The 26,553-nt window shown below is 41.6% G+C and overlaps 2 protein-coding genes across 6 annotated transcripts in view; one reads left to right on the forward strand and one right to left on the reverse strand.

Moving 5' to 3' along the window:
* Positions 1–26,553, reverse strand: part of LOC122765370 (plakophilin-4-like) — a 555,540-nt gene that overhangs the window by 467,162 nt on the left and 61,825 nt on the right. The window lies entirely within an intron of this gene.
* On the forward strand, positions 4,298–10,139 carry LOC122765373 (carbonic anhydrase-like). The gene is made up of 6 exons (XM_044019609.1): positions 4,298–4,443; positions 7,440–7,637; positions 8,702–8,820; positions 9,003–9,095; positions 9,527–9,589; positions 9,942–10,139. The coding sequence occupies exons 1-6, from the start codon at positions 4,410–4,412 to the stop codon at positions 10,122–10,124; spliced, it is 690 nt and encodes a 229-aa protein (XP_043875544.1). The 5' UTR covers positions 4,298–4,409; the 3' UTR covers positions 10,125–10,139.

The raw sequence follows: 26,553 nt of genomic DNA on the forward strand, positions 1-26,553 counted from the left end.
TAAACACAAAACTAACAGAATAATTGTATTTATCTGTTACAACAAAACAAATTACAAACGAAATGGAAGAAATTACCACAAAAGAACAAAATCACATGTATATTTCCGCATTGTCCTCTCATGCAAGTACACACACACACACGCACTTTAAGATGTGGCTGCACCCAGAGCCGGATTAACGCAAAGGCAAACTAGGCACGTGCCTAGGGCCCGATTGGCAGGGGGCCCAGACAGAGGGACAATCAAAACCTAAGAATGACTTGGTCGCGTTTCAAGACGATTTATGCTCCTCGTCCTGATGACGCTGTCAGGGCGTTCTGAGGACAGTCTGCTCCGATCGACAGTCGTGCTGGGGGCTGGGGGTTTTAGTTTTAGACTAAAACTAAACTAATAAGTTTAGTTTTAGTCCGAAAGACTAAAACTAAGACTAAATCTAGGATGGCTTCCAAAAACAACACTGCACAGTACACCATCCAGAGAAACATCCAGAACAGTCCAGGAGCTGAATACCAGAAAATGGAAGAGAGATGATGCTTGTCCATGAAAATAAACCTCTTTACCGCAAATTTTATTGGTCTTTGTATATTTGACTACTTATTAAACTATTCCATTTAATCAACACATTTAATTAAGATTTTCTGCAAAATGCAATAGCTTACAATATTTATCTTATTTGCTCTGTTTACATAGCAATGCTGACACCTATTGGTGATTTACTGGTACTACTGCCTTAACAATGACATCTGCAATGGGTAAGATAAGGATCATTTAATAGCATTTAATAGAGCCTTGTAGTAACGTATAAATACAGTAATAGAAATCAAAAAATAGTCTGATAGACTGTTTTATATACGACACATGACTTATTTCGGCATACAAAGAACCAACTCGTAACCAAAGACTATGCTATGTAAAATGTGAATTAACTTTTAGTAACTTTGGTAAGTTTCAGATTTCAATTCATAAATAACGTCGATGGAGGGGGGCCCAAAAAATACAGTCTGCCTAGTATAGTCCATATATTTAATCCGGCTCTGGCTGCACCAACAATCGGAGACAGCGTTACCAAGCGACCGCTTCGCCCTGGGAGCAACGGGAAGAAGCACGTACACTATCACCAGTCGAATAAACGGACAAGGCGATCAGAAACCGAGCGGAGCGGTAAGTGTCCAACGTAAGGCGAAACAATTAGTCCCGCAAACACACAGTTCCAGTGCGTTACAGCAATCGGTCCAAACAATGTATTTAAATTAGGCAAAGAAGTGAAGAAGCAAAGCAGCAGCGGTTCTACGGGCGGATTAGCCGGCGCTGCCCCGCTACAGTCAGTCATCCTATGATAGAGCAAACAAACAATGAGCAACTTAAGAATGGCTGGAGGTGGAAGCTAAGACCACTGTCCACCCAAGTGGACCTTTATGAAACAATAACATTAGCACTGGATGGGCGACATACGTGAGCCCACCTGTAACCACACAGACGCGGAAATGGAGGAAGCACAGGAGCGACGCGACCCAGCCTCCAGCAAGCAAAAGGCTGACAGGTGCTTTACGCCTGCCTTTATATGGCAGTCTCCCACCGTGATTGGGTGGAACTGTAGCACATCTGACAGTTACCCGGACAACGAACAACATATTGCCACAATCGGGTGATAAAATGTCCAACTCCACAAGCCAAGGCAATATTCAAGGACACATTTCATGAACACCTTATAGATGGTAGGCAGGAGGGAAACGTTCACTGTTGTTCAGAATAATTTGAATGTCACACCGTCTCACGGAGGAAACGCAGCTGTGCCTCGATCCATCTGGAGGTCAGCTCCGGCGTTAGCTCCTCCGTGAGCGGCTGCTTCGTCGGGAGCTTTCTTAGTACCCGAACTACAAACGTCAAGAGGGGGACACCGAAGGGTCTTCCACGGTGGCTTCCAGTTGTAAACATACCATTCTTGAAAAATATGTTGTTTCTCATGATGTTTCTCAGACGCCAAGCTGCTCCGGAAGGTCTTCTAGTGGGCTTGAAAGGCTGACCTTTGCTGCTCCGTCACACACACACACACACACACACACACACACTAAGATAAATTAAACTTAACTGATATAGCTGTTGTAAGCTCGGACACACTCTCTTGATGTGGTTGTTAACGATTACTATATAAACTAATTACTATAGAAACTGTACGTTCCGTGTATGCTAAATAATTTCAACTGTTTAATGTTATTAACCTGTTACTAACACACTAATGTCAGTCTAATGTTGTTTATGTGTTGTCTTGTCGAGTATGTTCTGTCTATTTTATATAATTTCAATTGTTCAATGTTACTACCCACTGTGATACTGTTGTCCACCTCGCTCTCTTTCTCTCTCTCTCCCCCTCTCTCCCCCTCACAAACCTAACAAAAATAAAAATAAAAAAACAACAATATTTAGAATACAGTGCAGTGTCAAATGTAGAAATAAAGACATGGACCGATATACACGGTAACTAATGAGAGCTCTGAAACATCATCCATTTTTTGTGTCACAGGTGACAGACTTTGAATATTACAATTCGTTTGTAATGGTGTGGCTGTGGATATTTTACCCTACAAGAATGGTTTTATTTTGAAGCAAAAAGGAAGTATTAACGTGTTAATACTGTTTACTTCACTTTGGTGGGTTGTCAGAGGGAGAGAGAGAGAGAGAGAGAGAGAGGGCAGCATTACTGTAATGTCAATTCTAAGACCAGAAAAGAGTGTTATGAAATAATCTCAAGGCAAGATCAACCCACATGCTCTTTGCGTGTTTTAACCATCACTTCCTCTACCATCTGCAAAATGGGAGATACATGAGAAAACAGTGGGCAGGTTTCTGACTTAAGATTATTCTGTTGATGATGATTTTTTTAAACAACCCCTGGATTTGTGTTACCATCAAATGATGTGAGGGTTGTTCATTAAACTGTTCTGGTCTTCTTCCATGTCTAAAACATGACCTTTTTGAGGGCATTGTTTCTGCTGATGTGGTGTTATGCATCAAACCAGGAAAAGTAGCTCAGATTTGAACCAAAGTTTAGCTTCCTTGGACATTTTTTTCAGATGACAAACCTCCTGAGTTCAGTCCAAGGAGTGAGAATTTCATGCCTGAAACATCACAGGAGAACGTCCATCTGCTGAAGAGCGCAGGAACAGCTGCAAATCATTGTTGATGAAATGAGGCGAACTGAATTAAATCCATCAAAATCTCAGTACCTGGCAGCAAAATCGCAGATGTTAAATTTAACACTTTTAAAGTGTGTATATGTGTCCACTCCTTTGAGTGTTATATTAAGACTTTTGAAAGTGAAGATTTTTTTTACACTCACCCATTTTTAATTCAACTCTGTGTAGTGTTAATAGTACTCTACACTGGTGTCAGTGTTACATAATCTACACAACTAACACTATTATTATTATTATTAGTAGTAATAGTATTATTATTCTACTTATTATCAGTTGTGGTGTTTTGTACTTTTTGGATTTGCTATCTTTTGCTTTTTGTTCTGATTATGTATTCATTTGTTTTTACATCAAAGTATTTTGATACAACACGTGAAGGCATTTTCATCATCTCAGTAAAATACAAATTACAAAATAATATTTTCTATTTGAAATACACTTATCAGAGAAATACTGCCCGTCCCTGTGTGTGTATGTGCAGACATGCATGTTTTGGGCAGTGCCCCTTTATCTAAGTGTATCGCAGCAATCTCTTTTTGAGGCACAAGGTGGCAGCACATCACTAATGTACCACATGACCTATTATTATTATATTATATATAATATATATATAGATATAGATATATATGTATATATATATATATATAATATATACTTATATTAACAGTATGTTAAACAAACAGTGACTCTTGTGTGTTGTATACATGAAGTCAAGTGCCAAAAGATCAAATAATATTAGATTTTCAGTTTATTCTGTTATTGTGTGCCTCCTCAGTGGTGGTCTTTTGGTCATACTCTTAATTTTATAACAGTAAACAAGTATTTTAAAACTGCATGTTCACTTAGCATGAGCTTCTTTCCACTTAATGTTAACTTTAAAAACCATTGGCATCATTGCCGCGTTTGGGCAATCAGTGTGAAAACAATAGAAGACAAGAATAGCAGCAAGCTATTGCGATCATTTCAAACAACAAATCCCACATAAAACAACCATGATTTAATCACAAATAATGCAGTTTTCTTTGAGGAGAGGAGAGGAGGATACTTGACCGTCAGATCTCTGCTCTCCTGATTTACCAGTGCTGTGGAAGCCAAACCCACCTGTGTGACTCCTTCATAAAGGGCTGGCTGTCACCAGATCATCACCCTCTCGACCTGCACGCAGAGCTGGACTATCATTCTCCTGAGCTGCGAGGATAAAGAAGAGAAGGAAGAGCCATGTCTCATGGATGGGGATACGGAGCAGCTAACGGTGAGGAGTCACAGGCTTTATTCAGTCTCACTGTGTCTGAGAGCAGACTTTCTTTGTCACATTCAGACAGTTTACCTCATTCCTGGAATTCATTTGCAACTTGTTACATTCCAAAGAAACATTTATTCAAACAAACTTTAAATTCACTTTCTTAGTTGGAACAAAGCCAATCGTTTATACCACTTGATATGGATATGATCATTTTTATAGTGCAATATAAATGTCAATCTCAAATACACAACAGTGTACAGAGATGAAAAAACAAAGACCCAAACAGACTTTAACGTTAATATTGTTTGAACTGTTGTCCTTCACTCAGCATTGCGTTAGCTTAGAGTCTAAAATGGCTTCCAATAATTTCAATCAGCAATTTCACGATTCTTACCGAGCACGATGGTAGCGTTACGTTTGTCACCATGGCTGCCTGATGTTGGTTAGTTCATCACACCATGTCATGTCTTACTGTTGTAAAGTTACAATATCTTATTTTAATGTTGTGTTTAGGGATGGCACAAAACCACCTTTTCTGTGTCTGATATCAACATCACATCAATTCTGTTGTTGATGATTATTTAAATATTGTCTCTGCATATTGAAGCATATATATATATATATATATATATATATATATATACATATATATATATACTGCTCATGATGTTTCACTTTGTTGTGAACAGGTTTTGTTCTGTCATTGCTTTTTTTTTAAGTTGTGTTTGGGCCATGACTTTTGAACACAAACTATGTCAGAACTCTCCCTGAAACTCGCTCTAAATTTCTTCTAAATTTCTTGAACACATAAAAAAGGAGTGGATAGCTAACTCCGGTGTAGTCACAAAGCTGTACTGTCAACTGAAATATTAAATAAATACATAAATAAATAAATGACATCATATAGCAAAACCATCGAGGACAGAACCGTGGTCTGACTCTGACCCCTAAAGAGAATTTGAGCAGATAAGTGTGACTCTGAGAACCCGTTCAGCTGTCTGTGTACATAACAAAAATAAAGGTTATGAATTAGGACACAACCCTGGACTGGGTCTATATTTGATATTCTTGAGCCAGATGTTTGCTCATTCATAAAAAACCTGCTGGATCCAGATTGTCAGAAAATCATGTCACTCAAACAGGACGTGGAACATGCTGCAGAAAAAAAACACCCAAATAAAAGTGCCCAATTTGACAGTTCAGTAATAACAATGTAGACACTCATCCCTCCATCATCAATAAGTTTAACATTTATCTTTTAAGAGTCGTGGGTTTGGTTTTGTCCAGTTTATTGCAGATTTCACCATGACCACCATGACCAGGTCCTGACCAGGTCCTGACCAGGTCCGCAGTCCTTTACAGGATTTTATAGATAATCATTAGAAGAAGAAATGGCTGTCATTGCAGTAGTGGGTAATGTGAGTTACATTTAGAATTGACAAACAGGACAGAGGAATGAAGGGTGAGCGACACCATGACACCCATGATGTCCCATTGGTAACAAAACTCATCGCCAAGTTCTTCAAAGTTAGTTCCTCAATATTTAATAATCCTGTAAATTCCAAATAAAATGTGTATATTGTCGTAGTTAGCGGTTTTGATTTGTTGCATTATGCCAAGCAGAGTTTGTGTTTGTTGCTAATTCATGAAGCAAAGACCTCAACAGAGAGGTGTTGTGAAAGCTCAGTTAGTGCAGTTAAGGTTAAGTTGGTTTGGTTAGGCCAGTATAGCTTAGGTTAAACTTTACTGTCCATTATATGGTATACCGTCTTTTGCTCCACACTGACAATAATTATCAACATCTGCAGAGCCCAGAGTCCAATTAACAACAATTACATTAAAGGAGACATATTATACCCTATTTCTCCAAGTTAAAATAGTTCCCTGGTGTCCTAATGAACATGTCAGTGACATGCTTTGGTCAAAATACCATAAGGATGAAGCACCATAGCAGTTCAATAACCCTGCTAAACCCGCCCCTTTCAGAACGCTTGGTTTTGTGCCTGGGCCCTTTATATGCAAATGAGACACAGGCAAACACACACCCACTTCTTCCAGGGGGTTTCTGATTTGTCCTCTTTACAGCGCTCACTCAGCTCCTGTTCCCTCTGCTCCATTCCTCTCCCCCTCCCTCCACCAGTTCTCTGACAATATCAACATGGCAGTGTGTGCAGAAAACGGCAAGAGTGCCGTCACAAGAACAGACGTCCTACATAAGGATCAAGCCGAACAGTGCCGACTGTAAATCAGTTAAAAACACTTAGGGACAGCACCGCTGATCGCCAGTGGCGAGCTGCATAAACAGCTGCTGTATGTGACTGTATCAGACTGAGTCTGTGCTCCGTTCATGGAGGACGTACTGAACAAATATTTTTAATTAGGACGTGTCAGAATGGTCAGTTATGAGCTCTATGTGACCTTTTCTTAACAATGTGTGTGTTTGTACGTCGGTGAAATACGGTCGCTGACTAAATACGGCGACCGCTGGCCGCAGTCTGATGCGAAGTGGTGCGAACCCACGTTTGCTGACTTTATCCGGCACATTAGCTTCATATATAAAATCCTCTGAGGCTCTTCCTCTCTCGCCTGCACTCTCGCATTTTATAGGGACAAGGTGGAGCTAAGGTGGAGCTCTCGAGGTAAACTTACTGGTGGGGGCGGTAACATTCGCGGTGAAATGCGCATGCTACCGTCATAAGTGTCACAACACGTTGTTTAATTGGCTGAAACTACTATTTCATCATGGTCACTGATTGACTTCTATGTTGTTTGGAGCAACAGAAACCAGAGAATATTCATATTTTATACTAGATGCTTCTTTTAATAATCGATTAATACACTCGGAACAAAATATTTACAGGTCTTTGGTGGATTGTGGAAATATAAAATGAGACAAAGGACATTTAATATCAAGTATTACTTTGAAGATGATATGGATGACATGCTATTAAAACCTTTATGGTCTACACAAAACACACATTTACGATATGAGTATGTATTTGTAGGACCTCACAAATGGGCGGAAGATTTTCCGGTCGCCAATGGGGCCAGACAGTCCCCCATCGATATTGTCCCAAAAGAGGCTCAGTACGACTCTTCTCTGAGAGCCCTGAAACTCAGGTACGACCCCAGCAATGCCAAGAGCATCCTCAACAACGGACACTCCTTCCAGGTGGATTTCGTGGATGACTCTGACACTTCCAGTAAGTACAGCTCAGTTAATTTACTGACAAATTTACTTTTTAGTCATTGCAGTTGTTACAGTTTTTTATTCATCTCATCTTCTACCACTTTATCCACCACATGGGAGGGGGTGGTCACACATGGAGATAAACAACCATCCACTCTCACAACTACGGTCAATTAAGAGTGTCCAATTTACCTAATCCACAAATTTGCATGTTTTTTGACTGTGGGAGGAAATTGAAAAAACCCAGAGAGAACCCAGGCACACACGGGGAGAACATGTGAACTCCATGCAGTGAGACCCTTGTTCCGACCAGGTCTTCTTAGTTTTTATTCAGCTGTGTATATATTCAGTTTGACTTTATCTGGGCCTCCACACTGCTGTGTGCACCACAGCTGATAAGTGTGTTCTTCACTATCAGCTGCATGGCCTCGCCCTGCTGCACTGACATGCTTTTTTTCAACATTCATTCAAGAGTGCAAAATCAAATTCAAATACCCAATGCGTTATGATGTATAAAACATAAACATAGACTGTACGCAGTTATTGTGTCATTTAAAGTTTTAGCAACAATTAGGCACAGATGATAAGGAATGTTTTACATCAGGACTATTATTGCACTTAGAGAATAATTCCAAATGAAAAGCCAAAATAATCCATCTTGAACTTGATTCAGTAACAGATAGGTAGACCAACAAATCACTTAATAAGGCCTATATTTTCCACTATAAACAATAGGATTTGTTTGTAATTGAATTAGCCATTTATTACAATGTATGTCATTAAAATTCAGTAAAACTAGATTTCTTTATCGAAAAGTGTTTCTTGTATTATTTTATTTAGACATATGTTATTTATATATTTTTTGTCAATAAATACTGTATTTAATTGCACTGCAGTGCAAACATAACATGGAGATTAGTGTTCAAAAGATTAGTGTTCAAAAGAACTGGTAACTGAAGTTGAGGTATTTTTTGTATTTCCTCGGTTTTCCTCAGTCAGTGACAGTAATGTGTGTGTGTGTGTGTGTGTGTGTGTGTGTGTGTGCATGGGCGCGTGTGCATGTATTTTCCTGAGCAGCTCTGACCGGAGGTCCCATTTCTGGAACGTACCGTCTGAGACAGTTTCACTTCCACTGGGGAGCCAGTGACGACAGAGGCTCCGAGCACACGGTCGACGGTGTCAAGTTTCCCTGTGAGGTACTGAAGTTTCTGCAGCTTCCTGCAGGAGATCCCTGCTAGGTCAAGGGTGTGGGTTAAATACAGAGGACACATTCACTATCACTCATTGGTTTGTGTGCAAAATGACAAATTTTTTTCTAATTGACACTCAAGTTAGATAATATGTCACTCTGAGTCAACTTTGCCTTGTCTGTGATTAGCTTCACCTGGTGCACTGGAACACCAAGTACCCGAGCTTTGGAGAGGCTGCCAGTCAGCCTGATGGACTTGCTGTGGTCGGGGTCTTTCTCAAGGTGAAATATTAGGGATTTATCACTAGTTATGTTTCCATTAAAGTTTTTTTTGCAAGACAAAAGTGTTATTTCCAAATTTTCGACACCTACAAGGACAATTGCTACTCGGTGTTTTGCGCATGAGCCGCAATTGTTGTACAGTCTAGTCGAGCTAACATCCCATTTTTGCGTTTCCATGGTTTTATAACAGTGATCTCGATTGCGATATACTTTTAGATTGACACATGTGAAAAAGCACCTCATGAGAGCGTGAGCATTTTCCAGTGATATTTGAGAGTTTTTTTCCAAATGTAGCTCTGTTTCCATGACCAGTTTTGTATTGCGATATTAAGGTTTTGCGTATTTCTAGGGGGAATGGAAACATAACAACTGACACACCATCAGTCTGTCAAAAATGCACTGTTTATCATCTTTGTGTGTGTTTCCTTCAGATTGGTGCTGCCAACCCCAGGCTTCAGAGAGTTCTGAATGCGTTGGATACAATTAAGACCAAGGTACAAACAAGTGACTGCAGTTCATTTAAGCCCCTTTGTTCAATGTAGACGTGCTCAGATGATAAAATAAGATAATCCTTTATTAGTCAGTACAGGTAAAGGTAATAACTAATAAACATTTACAAATGTACAATATAGAAGATCTTGACTATTAAGATTATAAAAAAATAGAACACACTACACAGTACATACATCAATTAACCAGGATATAGAATATGAGCTTACAATTGTAAAATTGAGTGTAAACCAAAGTTCCAATTCTGTGAGATGACTGTGATATTGCACATAGGATAAGTCATATAGTCAATGTAGGGCAGTAGACGCCTGTCTCACCCCGTCTTCACACCTGCAGGGAAGGCAGACTGATTTTGCTGCGTTTGATGCAAAGTCTCTTCTTCCTGTTTCTGTGGATTACTGGACCTACGATGGCTCTTTGACCACTCCCCCCCTGTTGGAAAGTGTCACCTGGATTGTTCTCAAGGAGCCAATTAGTGTCAGTCCTGTACAAGTAAGTAACTCGTCACACACTTGGTGACTTCACTGATGTGAAGTTCAGCGTGTGTAACAACTGGCATCCCAAAATCAGTACACAGCTGAACTGAGAGCATAATATAATGTTACACTAGAATTTCTGAGCAATTTTTGCTCTTTGCTTAATTTCTGGCTCTCATCATCATCAATGTTGTGTTTCCTGTGAGCCCATGAGACTGGATCTCACAGAGTTTAACCATTCCAGAAAGGAAATGATGTGGTGATGGATAGATTGGTGTTTTTTTTTTACACATTAACAGTTCAGGGCTTTTGTGCCTGAACCTAGTCACACTAATGACGAGGAAATCATCTTCACCCCGTATTTACCGTGGGCGGCTGTGGCTCAGTGGGTGGAGAGGGTCAAACTTTTAAACAAGAGTTCGGGAGTTTAACTGCTGTCTCTCATAAATGGGCAATATACTTTGTACGTCACCGTCATCAAAATTGATTTTGTCATCGTTGGCGAAAACAACGCTGACGTACAGTAGTTACTGCTGAGATTACGACATGATGCCGTGATGAAAAGAAAGCATCCCAAACCTCTTTATTTAACGTCGTTAGTACATGATGTTAGTGTTCATTCAAAGTCACATACATGGGTTAAAAAATGTTTTTTTATGTTGCACTGTGCGTTTCAGAACATTATGTGGCTACATTGTTATTAGCTAGCTCAGTATTGTTGTTTTAAAATGCAAATGTTCCGCACATTGAAGCTTGTGTTTGATCAGAGGATTGTATTATATATTATTATAATATTATTATATTATTATAAGCTGTAACGGGAGCATGTGAGCATCTGCTATTAATGTCAATAACAAAGCAACCTAATGCGCTTGAATAATGTGTGAATGACACAGCTGGCTGCAGACATATGGGCAAGGTACTCTACTTCACCCAAAAGAGCATGAGAATGGTGCCTGTTAGAAAAAGCACTGTATGCACTGTAAAGGTGTGTGAGTGGGAGTGAATGGGTGAATGTTAAAACTGGAGAGTAGTCATTAAAACTAGCAAATCACCATGTAAATTCTGTTACCGTAGGTGTTTAAATGCAAGGAAGTAAATCTACATTCGCTGCATACCAGCATAGCTATCCTACAGGGAAGTGATTACCCTGGGATTAAGATTATCCTGTTTCACAAAACTATATTCCCACAAAACAAAGCCCCCAGTCTCCCCACAGTAAGCCATTGAACATCATAATGACCCCAACGCTGTTAAGATGCTGGTAAAAAAAATTCTGCATAATTTCTAATCAAATGCAGACTTAAGACTTTGATTCCTCAGTGTTTCTGCAGTGTTTCTGCCGGGTTTGAGGAGCCACAATGTCGTTCCAAACACACACTGTGAAGGTCATGATGCATTATTATGTGCAGAGCGCTGGGAGTGTCTAACGCCCTAAGTGCCATGTGTTTCCGTTAGATTAAACAGACGACCTGTATCTTGAGCAGACAGCCATTTACATGATTAACGCTGCTAAAGACTAACTTCACATTACACAAACCCATGTGACTTTTCCTTTCAAAGTTGCTGTTCATGCCGTTTCCTCTCCGCTAAAACAGTGACTGCATGTTACAGTCAGGTACTTGTAAGCATGACTGACTGAGTCTGCTCAGGGAAATTAAGCTCACCAGCTGGATAAATGCTAAAATGGCTCCCAGAGGAGCCGCTGTTTATACCACGCTGCTTCCACAAGCTTACACACACACACACACACACAAACACTCACTGAAGGCTACACTTTAAACGTAGTATGTGTCAAGAAAGGCTGTGTTCTCCGTATATGCACATGAGCGATAACCTCCACAGCGAAGGGGCGTGACATGGCTGTCCTCTATAGTACTGGACAGTTGGTAAAGTCGTGCCGCTGACAGCTTTAATGTCTTCATAACGGTAATAATAAGACATTAGGTTGTAATTATCATGTTAAATTGGTGTTTTAATTACAGTGGTCAGTTGTGCTGTTTAGATATAGTCAATAATAGATTTATTTTCCATTGCAAATGTGTTTTATTTGAACTATACATCATTCCATATTCAAACTGAAATTCAGTGAAATGTCATGAGGAACATCTTTATTGTTATATTATGATGTAATATTGTGTTGTAAATTGAAGTTCTTATTGCCCACCTGCTATTGAACAGTTGTTTTTTCTCTCCGGAGACTGGCCCCTTCTTGACTGTAGACTACATGCTCATTGGCCCCTGGGTCATTTGAGTCTGACACCCCTGATCTCGGTGTGGCAGTGGCAAGCTGCTTCTCATCCATCTGGTTTCTATGCAACACACATTTTGTTCTTCAGTCAGAGAAACTATTGTTCTGACGAGCTGTCAAGAAGCTACCTGGGCTATTTTGTTATGACAGGTCATGAATCCATGAATCCATGAATCCACACTGTGTTTAACAATTGTTTTCTTTTCAGAAACTAGCTTGAATGCACCTTTTTGTATTTGATAGGCCACTTGTGATTAACCTGCGAGACTTTGAAGTACACTCTGATTGTGTATGTAAAGAATGGATGTCGTTCACGTTCACTGGTTTGTATGTAAGTCTATTATGGAATGAGTCTACCTCTCACTTGATGTGTAACATCAGTACACATTTTCCAGTGGAATGTATGGTCTCAATCACTGGACCTTATTGTTGTCGTGTTCTTAGCACGTTCCACCTCGCTTCTCTCAGCTCCACCCTCTAATCCAAACATAGTCTCTCCTCGTTTAGCGGAAATCAATATGGCGCCGGCCAAACTGCGAGCAAAACATGGTCAAATCTAGACCAGTGGGGAGGGGAGACTGACTCTATGCTAAAGAGTCAATTATTTCAATGTTAATGGATGGTAGAAAGACATGGAATGGCCAGCTAAAGGAAGGTGAAAGGAGGCATATCATCATGTAGTGCCTCAGACTGTGCATGGAAGTGTGGTGACTGGCAAAGCAGTGGTGCACATACTAAATACAGAAAGTGCATAATGTACATAAATGTGCATGTGCACGCCCCATGCCAGTTTCCCCTTTCAGAGCCCAATCAACTCATAATAAATAAATAATTAATGTTTATTTACTCAGGGAGTATCGCTCAAGCAGGTTGTTCATTTGTTTAAAAAAATAAATGTCAGTGTCTTGCAAGTAGGTATTATCTGATAATATTGGCCCACATCCCTACTTGCAATCTATCCTTTTATCTTTTTATCAACAGTGTCACCATTTCTCTTCTCTCCTCTTGATGTGCATATTCAGTTTTTCAGTTTCATTTCTCATCATGTTTGTTTTTATAAATCCCAAACTTTGCGTAGAAATTCTTGCACACCTTCTTTTGTGCATGTACACAAGCTTGGACCCCTATCTGTCTCCAATTAAAAATAGATGGCACATAATGCAAAAGGAGAGTCAGACTACAGTGACCACAGACAGAAGATGCACAAAAATGAACCAATGAACGAATCAAATGAAATAATGAATGAATAAAAGTCGGTTTTATTTTCTTTTATTTGACACAACTATATCAACTGTTACCTGTGAGGTTTTTGTGGTTTAGACACTTCTCTGGTACGGCACGATCTTCTGTAGGTTTATTTTGTAACTGTTGGTCACTTCATTACTTTCTGTGTAAATAAATGTTTCTAAGGCCTGTAACATGAGATGAGCATGTGTGCTTCAACTTCTGGTAGTCAGGTAACCTGGAGCTGGGTTCTGGGTTCCATCCAGATCCTCCCTGTCCGTGGCCGATCAAATGACACCGTCAAGGCTGTTATGCACAATCACTCCCCTGGTGTCCAATCCCAATAAGAGTGTGTGTATGTAGTGAGTAGAGGTGGGCGATACTGCAATCTTGATTTGATTGATTCGATACCAAGTAAATATTGCAGATATCGATAAGTTTCACTTAAGAAAAACTGCTTCTCTCCTTTTGAGAGCATTTATTTATGAATTATTCATTGTACATTATTCAGAATTTATGAAGTGAATGAATAATCATTTCAGAAAGGCTCCTTGTTATATCCTTAGAAATAGCAAAATAATGATGTCTATAACCTATCTGCATGTAGTCTATATACAGTATATGATATAGGAATACTAATGTTCCTTTGACAGTTAACACAAAAGGGTTATTATATTCAGCCATATTCATATTTCGAGTTTGAGGTATTTTTATATAGGGATATAGTTTTCAGTTCAAGTAAGATCATTCATTACTTCAACTGGCTGAACATATTAGATAAGTGTCTTAAATCAGATACCTGGATATTCTGCCAGTGACCTCTGTGTCTCTGCATTGCGTCTCGTTTGTAGCTCGTGGTTTTCTTCAGGATGTTGTCTTTAAATGTTAACGTGGATTTGTGGCGGACCTCCTCTGCAAACATCACAGCTTGCAGGAGTTTTATCGGCTGCTGTAAAGCATAGCACCATGCAGTCATGCAGCGATATCACTGGCAACAGCTCACACAGCATCTCAGGGCAGGAGGGTCAAAGTGAGCGAGACCACTTTCTAGACGGGTTAAACGCCTGTTTTTTTCCACGAGAACAAGGCAGAACTGACGAAGCCTCTTGGATGAGAGGCGACATGTATTTATCTTCTTTCTTTCTTTCTTTCTCGTGGTGCATGCTGGGAGAGAGTGTGAGAGAGAGTGAGAGGGTTCGAGAGAGAGTGACTGAAAGTTTGGGTGAGTTTCGCCACTTTTTCTATTTTCTGCTGGTTTGCATGTGTGATTCAATCTGTGTTGATAGTGTAGGAGAGTAGGGACGTTGTTAATTGTGTTTGATCGTCTTCTGACGGCTTGGTCCCCGCGTGTCTCTGCGGCGATGGCGTCCTCACAGACGCTGTCACTGTCGCTCAGATACGGGGTGAGGATCCAACCCGATCCATCGGTGCCGGTAGAGGAGGTTCTCCTAGCGGTGGGGGACGCAGTAGGTCACTCCTGTCTGTCACATGCCTCCAGGATGAACCATGGTCTTCCTTAAGGAGGAAAAGTTTGTTGCGGGGCTGATTGAAAGTGGTGTCACTATCCGCGGCTCGTATCTCCAAGTCTCCCCCCTCGCAGTTCCCTCCACCAGAGTCACCATCTCTGGAGTGCCGCCGTTCGTTCTGAATGAGGAACTGGCACATGAACTGCAGTGTTTCGGGAAGCTAGCGAATGGGTTTAAAATTATTTTTCAATTCAATTCAATTTTATTTGTATAGCGCCAAATCATAACATATATTATGTTATGATTTATGTTCGAGCCGACCCGTGCGAGTCGCCGTGTGCCACGGCTCCCCGCACGCCTCGCGCTCTCACCTGTTCATTCACCGCGCGCGGTACTAGTTATTTTCAGTACTAGTTATTTTCAGCGGCGTCCCCGCACATGTCGATCAAAATTTCGGGGGGGATCGGCAACGTATGGCAAAGTTATAGGGCACTTCCTGTTTAAAATGGCCGACTTCCTGTTCGGTCAAATGCGCGTCCGTAAACGTGTTCAGGGAAGTTCCCTTGTCTTACATATCAAGTTTTGTGCAGATCGGACAATCTTAGAGTTTACTTCCTGTTTCGGGCATTCCACTTCCTGTTGGGAGGTCATCTTTTGCAGACATGCTCAGGACAGGTCCCTGGTGTGACATATAAGGTTTCGTGCAAATTGGACAACGTACGGCAAAGTTAGCGGGCACTTCCTGTTTAAAATGGCCAACTTCCTGTTCGTCTCTGGAAACATGTTCAGGGAAGGTCCCGTAACTCACATATCTAGTTTTGTGTCAATCGGACAATGTAAGACTTTACTTCCTGTTTCGGGCGTTCCACTTCCTGTAGGGAGGTGACCTTTTACAGACATGCTCAGGACAGGTCCCTGGTGTCACATATAAGGTTTTGTGCAGATCGGACAATGTACTGCAAAGTTAGATGGCACTTCCTGTTTAAAATGGCCGACTTCCTGTTCGGTCAACGGCGTCTCCGTAAACATGTTCAGGGAAGGTCCCGTAACTCACATATAAGGTTTCGTGCAAATCGGACAACGTACGGCAAAGTTAGAGGGCACTTCCTGTTTAAAATGGCCGACTTCCTGTTCGTCTCCGGAAACATGTTCAGGGAAGGTCCAGTAACTCACATATCTAGTTTCGTGTCAATCGGACAATGTAAGACTTTACTTCCTGTTTCGTGCGTTCCACTTCCTGTAGGGAGGTGACCTTTTACGGACATGTTGAGGAAGGGTCTGGGGTCCCACATACTAAGTTTCAAGTGGATACAACAATCCCTGTTGGAGCAGCATCAAAAACTATAAATGTAATTCTGTCTGCTGTCACCAGGGGGCGCTGTATTTGAAAATTAATATTTTCATATAGACGTGTTCAGGGCCGGACTATCATCAATCCCAGCAACTTTGGTTCAGATCGGACCAGGATTGGCAAAGTTGTAACAGTTTGTTTTTTTAGAATTTTCTACCACCACCAGGAGGCGCTGTTTTCAAGCTGTACCGTTTCAGCAACACAGTCGTCTTCAGCAACTAACCATCATCAACTATAGCAAGTTTGGTTGGGATCAGACCTTCCATCGCAAAGTTATAAGAGTTTCATTGTCTGTTGTGAAAAATTATTATTATCTCCAATTTTGGCGCCCCCTATCTCGTACGCCATACAATATTTTAAAAAGCTTTTGATAACTTTTGATGCTCAATTCGTCCACATGGATCTCACCAAGTTTGAAGGTGATCGCACAAAAGCTCTAGGAGGAGATAATTGAAATACAAGCTGTCATATTGTCTGCTGTCACCAGGGGGCGCTGTTTTCGAAATTGAATATTTTCATATAGACGTCTTAAGGGTCGGACTGTCATCAATCCTAGCAAGTTTGGTTCAGATCGGACCAGGATTCGCGAAGTTGTAGCAGTTAGATTTTTTGTACCAAAAATCCGACTTTGAGTCGTTGCCATGGCAACACTGTTAAACGATTTGTCGTCATATTGATCACGCATCATCTACCATGTGTTTTGACTGTTGTCACCAATTTTGAGTGTGGTACGATTATCTGTGTAAAAGTTATTCCCGAAATCGTAAAAAAACTTTTTTTTGGTGTATTTTCTTTCACCACAAGGAGGCGCTGTTTTCAAACTTCACCGTTTTTTCATAGACGTCTTCGGCCATGGCCCATCTTCAATGGTAGCAAGTTTGGTTCGGATCGGACCTTCCATCGCAAAGTTATAAGAGTTTTGTTTTTCTGATGCGAAACATCAGAATCATCACGAACTTTGCCGCCCCCTATCTCGTGCGCCATGCGACATTTGAAAAAACTTTTGATACTGTAAGCTCCTCAACTGGTCTACAGGGACCTCACCAAGTTTGAAGGTGATCGCACGAAAACGAAGTCAACCCAAGATGGCGGATTTCCTGTTGGGTTTGGATCATGGTCATAATGTAATTTTTTCTTCATCCTGACCCACTACACATGTGTACCGAATTTCGTGCATGTGCGATATTTGTGTTGGTCATGGTGAATTTGGACAGGTGGCGCCGCACTTATTGGCCCCTCCCACATTCAATTTTGGACGCACATTCCCCGAACCTTTTTCAGACGTAAATTTACACCACGATTGATGCGGTCACAAAAATCTGTGAGTTTTGGGGTATGGGAAAGGCCTCAAAAATGCGATTCATTTGGGGGAATAATAATAATAATAATAATAATAATAATAATCCTTCCAGTTTCAATAGGGTTCTTGCAACCTTGTTGCTCGAACCCTAATAATAATAATAATAATCCTTCCAGTTTCAATAGGGTTCTTGCAACCTTGTTGCTCGAAACCTAATAATCCTTCCAGTTTCAATAGGGTTCTTGCAACCTTGTTGCTCGAACCCTAATAATGGTGATGATGAGCGTAGCCTCGGAAACTGTATCTTGATCCTGCAACCTGCATGATGAGAATACAGAGAGAGAGAGAGGGAAGGAAGGAAAGACACAAACTAGGGAGAGAAAGAGACAAGGTTAATGACATATAAAAAGTCATAATCAAATGCTGAGTGTGAGAGAGTGAATGTGCGTGTACCACAGGAAAATCCCCCAGCAGTTTAGATCTATAGCAGCATAACTAAGAGATGGTTTAGGTTTCCCTGAACCAGCTCTAACTATAAGCTTTATCAAAAAGGAAAGTTTTAAGTTTAACTTTAAATACAGAGAGAGTGTCCGCCTCCCGAACTATCATTGGAAGCTGGTTCCACAGGAGAGGAGCCTGGTAGCTAAAGGCTCTGCCTCCCATTCTACTCTTACAGACTCTGGGAACCACAAGTAAACCTGTATTTTGTGACCTAAGTGGTCTATTAGGATGATAGGGTAAGACTAGGTCTTTCAGGTATGAAGGGGCCTGACCATTAAGTGCTTTGTACGTGAGGAGGAGGATTTTAAATTTAATTCTAAACTGTATGGGGAGCCAGTGTAGAGAAGCTAACACTGGAGTTATATGGTCTCTCTTTCTAGTTCCTGTCAGAACTCGCGCTGCAGCATTTTGAATTAACTGGAGGATTCTAACAGACTTGTTAGAACATCCTGCTAATAAGGAGTTACAGTAATCTAATCTAGATGTAACAAAAGCATGAACTAGTTTTTCAGCATCCTGTAAAGACAGAATGTTTCTAATTTTCATAATGTTCCGCAGGTGGAAGAAGGCTGTTCTGGAAATTAGTTTTATGTGTGAATCAAAAGACATTTCCTGGTCAAAAGTAAGTCCAAGGTTCCTCACAGTGGAACTGGAAGCCAGGGTGATGTCAACTTAAGTGACAATGTGATCAGAAAGTTTTTCTCTGAGGTGTTTAGGGCCGAGTATAATGACCTCAGTTTTTTCTGAGTTTAAAAGTAGAAAGTTACAGGTCATCCAGGACTTAATGTCTCTGAGACATTCCTGGAGTTGAACAACCTGATTTATTTCATCCGGCCTCATCGATAGATATAGCTGTGTGTCATCTGCATAACAATGAAAGTGTATGTTATGCTTTCTAATAATGTTCCCTAGAGGAAGCATATATAAGGTAAAAAGTATAGGCCCAAGCACTGAGCCTTGTGGAACTCCACAATTAACTTCTGTTTGTAGTGAGGCTTTATCATTAACGTGAACAAACTGGAATCTATCAGATAAGTATGATTTAAACCAGCAGAGGGCAGCACCTGTGATACCAAGAGTCTGCTCCAATCTCTGCAGTAGAATATCATGATCAATGGTGTCAAATGCAGCACTAAGATCTAACAGGACAAGTAAAGAAACTAGACCATTATCTGACGCCAAGAGAAGATCATTACTAACTTTAACTAGTGCTGTTTCTGTGCTATGGTTTAATCTAAAACCTGACTGAAAATCTTCAAACAGGCCATTAATGCGCAGATATTCACATAATTGATTGGCAACTGCCTTTTCTAAGATTTTAGAGACAAAGGGAAGATTAGATATCGGTCGGTAATTAGCTAAAATATCTGGGTCAAGGGTCGCTTTTTTTAGAAGGGGTTTAATAACTGCTACTTTAAACGTTTGGGGCACATATCCAGTTAATAAGGATAGATTAATTTGGGTTAATATAGAGTTGTTAATTAAAGGAAACACATCTTTAAAAAGTTTGGTGGGGATAGGATCTAACTGACAGGTTGATGGCTTAGATGATGAAACTAATGATGTTAACTCAGGGAGATCTATAGGGGAGAAACTGTCTAACTGTGCACCTGGTGCTTCTAAAGCTCTTGTGCTAGAAGATGAGTCAGTCCCAATATGATGGAGGAAATGATCAATTTTTTTTCTAATTGATGTTATTTTATTCACAAAAACGTTCATAAAGTCATCACTGCTCAGTGTTAAAGGAATAGATGGTTCAGTGGAGCTGTGGCTCTGTGTCAGCCTGGCTACAGTGCTGAAAAGAAATCTATGATTATTCTTATTTTCTTCAATTAGAGAAGAATAATAGGCAACTCTAGCTTTGTGTAGGGCTTTTTTGTAAGCTACAAAACCATCTTTCCAGGCTATATGACGTTCCTCTAGGTTACTGGAACGCCATTTTCTTTCTAATCTACGTAACGTCTGTTTAAGAGCATGAGTATTGGAGTTAAACCATGGTGCTCGTCTCATCTGATTCACCACTTTCTTTTTCAGAGGGGCAACACAGTCTAATGTAGTACACAGTACTATCAACAAGGTTTTCTATGAGGGCGGGAGTAAAATCACAAAAGGTACCTTCAGATGTACTGACATATGGCACCGAGTTAAATAAAGGTTGCACTGTCTCTTTGAATGTATTAATATTATTATCAGACAGTAGTGATGTGACGTTCCGTTTCGAGGCTTCGAAGCGTGTGCCGAGTAGGGGAGGGGGCGTTTCTGCGATGCGCGTATCGAGGCTTGCTTCATTTAGGGGAGGAGCCAAAAATGATGACGTCCGAAGCCTCGTTGCCCGGCTGTACCACGTGATTGCTTCGTGAAGTGGTTCAGATTTAGCGCGAGCTATATAGACCCCTCAGGCTCCATTCAAAATGTGGGTTTTTGAAGGAGAGTTGCGGTCAGTTGAGAGTTTGGATAGAGTTTGGATAGTTTGGAGAGTTTGGATACTAGAGTTTGGATACTAGAGTTTGGATAGCGTTTATATAGTTTGGAGATAGTTTGGAGAGTTTAGGGAGAGAGAGAGATTTAGGAGAGTGAGGAGAGTAGGATAGGTGATATAGGATGGAGCCAGCGAGGCTCATCATTGTCCAAGTTACACAAGCATAATCTGTGCCCTTTTCCTAGTTCCACAAGCACTTTCACTGTCCTCTGCCTGATTACACCCATGCCATTTTCAGAAAAACATTGCACAACCTGTCATATTATGATATTATTATTATCATTTTGGGAAGATTTACACACACAGAATACATTCAAAAAATGTATTAAACACATATGTACAGAAATTATTTGGTCATACATTTTTGTAATTCATAGTCATTTCTAACAGACACAAAAATGTAATTCATCACACATTATGTGGTTCAGATGCAGCTGCCTGTGATTATACACTTGGCCAGTAGGTGGTTTCGTGTGCACATGAAGCTTCGAGAAATGAACCCTTTCTCGAACCAATTGGCTCAAGTGGTTCAATGCCTCATGAGGCTTCATCTCACCATCACTATCAGACAGGCACCGGCTGTAGCTGTATTTCTTATTTATGTTATTGTAGTTCATTATTGAACAGTTAAATGTGAGTAAATAATGATCAGTAAGGAGAGGGTTTTGAGGAACTATGTTTAAATTATCAATATCAATACCATGAGTTAAAACAAGGTCGAGGGTGTGATTAAGGCAATGAGTTGGTTAATTAACGTGTTGAATAAAACCTATTGATTCCAACAGCGAGTTAAATGCGCAGCTAAGACTATCACGGTCAACATCTACATGGATGTTGAAATCCCCTACAATTATGATTTGATCTGTTTTAAGCACCAACTCAGATAAGAACTCAGAGAACTCTGATAGGAACTCTGAATAAGGTGCAGGTGGACGATAAACTGTGACTATTATAATTGGTTTCTGTGATTTACAACTAGGATGAGATAGATTAAGAATAAGGCTTTCGAACGATGAATATCCTAGTTTGGGTTTGGGATTGATTAATAATCTAGTATTAAAAATGGCTGCTACTCCTCCTCCTCGGCCTGAGCTTCTAGGAATATGGGTATTAGCATGAGTGGGTGGAGTTGATTCATTTAGACTGACGTAATCGTCTTCATGTAACCAAGTTTCAGTTACACAGAATAAATCAATACAATTGTCAGAGATAAGATCATTTATTAAAACAGATTTTGAGGAGAGAGACCTTATATTTAATAGTCCACATTTGAAAGTGGTATTATTTGACTCTATTTTATTGTTGGTATTAATCTTTATTAAGTTAGAATGTCTAACTCCTCTTCTGTTTGTTATTGGTTTATTTACTTTATTTACTCTAGTTTTTACTTTAGTAGGTCGAGGGACAGACACAGTCTCTATGGGATTTTTAATAGGTGACTGCTCGAAAAGAAGCACAGAGAAGCATGAAAGACTGCAACTCTGTGTCCTGGTCTCAACTCTGGATTGTCATGGGTTTCTAATAAAATGCCCTAAGCTGCTAGATAAGAGAGCTGCTCCATCCAAAGTGGGATGGACGCCGTCTCTCCTCATGAGACCAGGTTTCCCCCAGAAGTTTTGCCAGTTATCTAAAAACCCAATGTTGTTTTCTGGACACCACCTTGACAGCCAGCGATTGAATGACGACATGCGGCTATACATGTCATCACTGGTTACATTGGGCAAAGGACCAGAGAAGATTACACTGTCAGACATAGATTGTGCATACCTACACACAGATTTAACATTAACTTTGGTGACCTCCGATTGGCGTAATCGGGTGTCATTACTGCCAACGTGAATAATAACTTTACTGAATTTACCATTATCTGTAGCCAGCAGTTTCAGATAAGACTCTATGTCGCCCGCTCTGGCCCCGGGAAAACACCTGACTGTGGTCGCTGGCGTCGCTATTTTCACGTTCCTCAGGATGGAGTCACCAATTACCAGAGTTGGTTTCTCAGTCTGTGTGGTGCTGAGAGGGGAAAACTTGTTTGAGGTGTGAACAGGTTGGTGGTGGACAGGACTCTTAGGCTTAACACTACGCCTCTTACTGCGGACAGTCACCCAGCTGCCCTGTTTGTCTCCCGGCTGCACGGGAGCTGCTGGGGGAGCTAATGCTATGTGGTCCGCACCGACTAGAGGGGACTGGCTAACTGATTTAGCTTCTATGGTGCGGAGCCGAGTTTCTACTTCACTAAGCCTTGCCTCCACCCTAGCCAGCAAGCTACATTTTTTACAAGTACTTTTATCATTAAAGGAGGCAGAGGAGTAACTAAACATGTGGCACACAACACAGGACAGAGCAGGAGAGGGAGAGAGAGAAGCCATCGCTGCTAAGCTAACTTTACGCTAGAAAGTTAGCTAGAAAGAAACACTGTATGTGATCTACGTAAACGATAGAGTTTACGCAAAAGTAGCGGGTGAAGTATTAGTCTTAGTACTAGTATTAGTAATAAAATGAGTGTTTGTTCAGTGAAACGATAGTTCCAGTAGATATAAAACTGCAGAGAGCGCAGGAGACACACAGCGGAACACCAGTGGAAGCACAGGAAGTGACACAATACGTTACCGCCCCTCGGATCAGCGATTTCAGTGTATACTCATAAATCTGGGCTGCAGAGACGAAAGATTAAAACACGTCCAGTCTTTCCGGAGACAAGTTTTCATGTTCCTCACCTGTCCCATACAAACTTTAGAGGTGTCCTTCAGAATAAAACACAGTGAGGGAAACTATATGGTTTATGCCAGCACGGGGAGGATGAGATGTTTTGAGTGTGGCAACGAGGGTCATAAGCGGAGCGCTTGTCCACGCAAACTGACCGGGGAGGGATCTGATCCGGTGGCTGGGCCCGTTTTGGCTGGGGCTGCCTCGGCGGGTCCCGCGCTGGCCGGGGGGGGGTCCCTCTCCGGCCGCTGCGCATGCCGCTCCGGCCGCCCAGGCCACGGGTGGTGCTGCTTCGGGCGCCTCGGCCGCTGTGGACGGGGTCGCTGGAGGGGCACGGCGCTCAAACAGAGGGACAGAACAGAAAACGCAGGGAGAAAAACCTCTTGGACTCCTGAGTCCAAGAGGTCAATGAGCCAGGCTGACAGTGACACACACACAGCTGAGTGTGACGTCAGCGGGCAGGTGTCAGCTGAGTGTGACGTCAGCAGGCAGGTGCCAGACCCCACCACTGCAAAAAATACTGATCAGACTGAGAAAGTTTCTTCTGTGGCTGATAACAACGACAGTCAGATAGACAACAATGATGACAGCGAGGCATATGATGATATAGACTACGACACTGACTGTGTTTCTGTGGCAGGTTCTCAGCCAGACCTGTACACATTGCAAGAACTGGACACTTTCTTGGATGAAACATTCAGAAAAGCTATAAAAGTGCGGTTCAGACTACTTAAACATTTGACAGCAGTCAGAAAACAAATAAAAGATAGACGTGACAGTAAGGAAAAGCTCAGAGGGAGAAGGATGAGAAAATGAATGTGTTCCACAGGGTGTTTTTTCTCCTTTTATTGGTTTCCTTTCACCTGGTTGACATGCACTCGGTGAGGGTAGGTTCTCTGAATATTCGTGGAGGGAGAGATCAGCAGGAGAGAGCTGTCATTTCTGATATGATTAATCAGAAAAATCTGCAGGTAGTGTTCCTGCAGGAGACGCACAGTGACGACCAAAATGAGACAGACTGGACTCTGTGGTGGAGACCTCACATTTGTCTGTCTCATGGTACTCGTTTGTCTGCTGGCATCGCTGTGCTGTTCACTGCAGGATCAAATGTAAATATCATCTCTAGTTCAGAGTTAGTTCCTGGTAGAGCATTAGCAGTTAGAGCCCAAATTAATGGTGCACCTTTTTGCTTTATTAACATCTATACTCCAAACCAGGGCCCCTCAAGACTAGTTTTTTTTCAACACCTTAAAACCTTTTTACAACAATGTGATCAAGGGGAGTGTGTTGTTCTGGGAGGTGACTGGAACTGCACCACTGATGCCTCCATGGATCGGACAGGTGGTGAATCTTACCTTCCGCCTGCCACTCCTCTGTCCCAGTTAGTGTGTGAGACAGACGTGGTGCATGCCTGGAGGGTTAAACACCCTCTGGTCAGGCAGTACACATGGCTCAGGGTGGCGGACGGCAATGTGAGTGCAGCCAGGTTGGACCGTTTCTATGTGTCCAAATCCTACATCAACAGATTATCTAAAGCAAACATCCTTCCAGTTGGTTTTAGTGATCATCATCTAATCACCCTTGAACTCTGCATGTCACCTACAAAAAGATGCAGCTCATATTGGCACTTCAACACCAAATTATTACAAGATCTCAATTTCTGTCAAAAATTAAAATTTTTTGGGGTAATTTGGAGGCAGAGAAAAGGAGAGTTCCAGTCCCTTTCACAATGGTGGGAGGTGGGCAAGGCCCAAATTAGAGTTTTCTGCCAACAGTATTGCAGCCATTCCTCAGCAAATATTAAATCTCTAATTCGGAGACTGGAGGACGAAATCATAGAACTAGAAAGCAACAGAACAGACAGTAATGACACAGACAGGGACAGACTTAAACATAAAAAGCAAGAACTAGGTAACTTCCTCAATGAACAGGCCAAAGGAGCATTACTAAGATCCAGGTTTACTACCATCAAAGACATGGATGCTCCTACATCCTTCTTCTTCGGGTTAGAGAAGTCAGCATCAGGATCCAAACACATGGCCTGTCTGCAGCTTCCTGGTGGCAGAATTACCACAAACCCTGTGGGAATGAAACACCACGCTGTGGACTATTACAGCAAGCTTTTCAATGCGGAGACCTGTTGTGGAGATAGTGTGGATGAGCTACTGCAGGGACTTCCTCAGCTCACCACTGAGGACAGGGAGGTTCTGGGCCACAGCATTGCTCTGGTGGAGCTCACTGCGGCCGTACATCAGTTGGCTGCAGGAAAAACTGGTGTAGATGGTCTGCCAGCTGAGTTCTACAAACATTTCTGGAGTAGTGTTGGTGTTGACCTGTGGGAGGTCCTGCTCAAGTGCTCCAGGAAGGGGGTGCTGCCTAACTCCTGCAGGATGGCCGTGCTGTCATTGCTTCCAAAAAAAGGCGATTTATCGCTTTTAAAGAACTGGAGACCGGTTGCCCTGCTCTGCACAGACTATAAACTATTTTCAAAAATCCTCGCCAACAGACTGAAAACATTTTTGGAATACATCGTACACAAGGACCAAACTTACTGCATACCAGATAGAACAATAATGGACAATATTTTCCTTTTCAGGGACCTCTTACAAATCTGCAAGGACCAAAATATTGATGCCGGTTTTATTTCTTTTGACCAAGAGAAGGCTTTCGACAGGGTAGACCATTCTTTTCTTTTTTCAACGTTAAGGGCTTTTGGTTTTGGCGAGGGTTTCATTTCACACCTCAATTTATTGTACAGGGAGGCTTTTTGCTTGGTAAAGGTGGGAGGTGGGCTCAGCAGTCCAGTTCCAGTGAAAAGAGGCATTAGGCAGGGATGTCCACTCTCAGGACAGCTGTACTCACTAATAATTGAACCCTTTTTAGTTAAATTAAGAGAGAGACTTTCAGGCATAACTCTGCCAGGTCTCTCCAGTCATCCACCAGAGTGAACTGGGAGAAAAGTGGGGCTCTGCAGGTGGGCCGGTGGACGGGTGGGGGGCTCCCGGCTCTGGCTGGAAGCCTCAGATGGGGCAAAGAAGGCATGAAATTCCTAGGAATCTACCTGGGAACAGAGCGATTTCAGGAGAAGAACTGGGAATGTGTGGTGGAGAGAGTGCAAGCCAGATTAACCAAATGGAAATGGCTGCTACCTCAGCTTTCCTATAGGGGGAGAGTCCTGGTAGTCAATAACTTGG

The sequence above is a fragment of the Solea senegalensis genome, linkage group LG2 (assembly GCF_019176455.1).
Source record: "Solea senegalensis isolate Sse05_10M linkage group LG2, IFAPA_SoseM_1, whole genome shotgun sequence".
Lineage (NCBI taxonomy): Eukaryota > Metazoa > Chordata > Actinopteri > Pleuronectiformes > Soleidae > Solea > Solea senegalensis.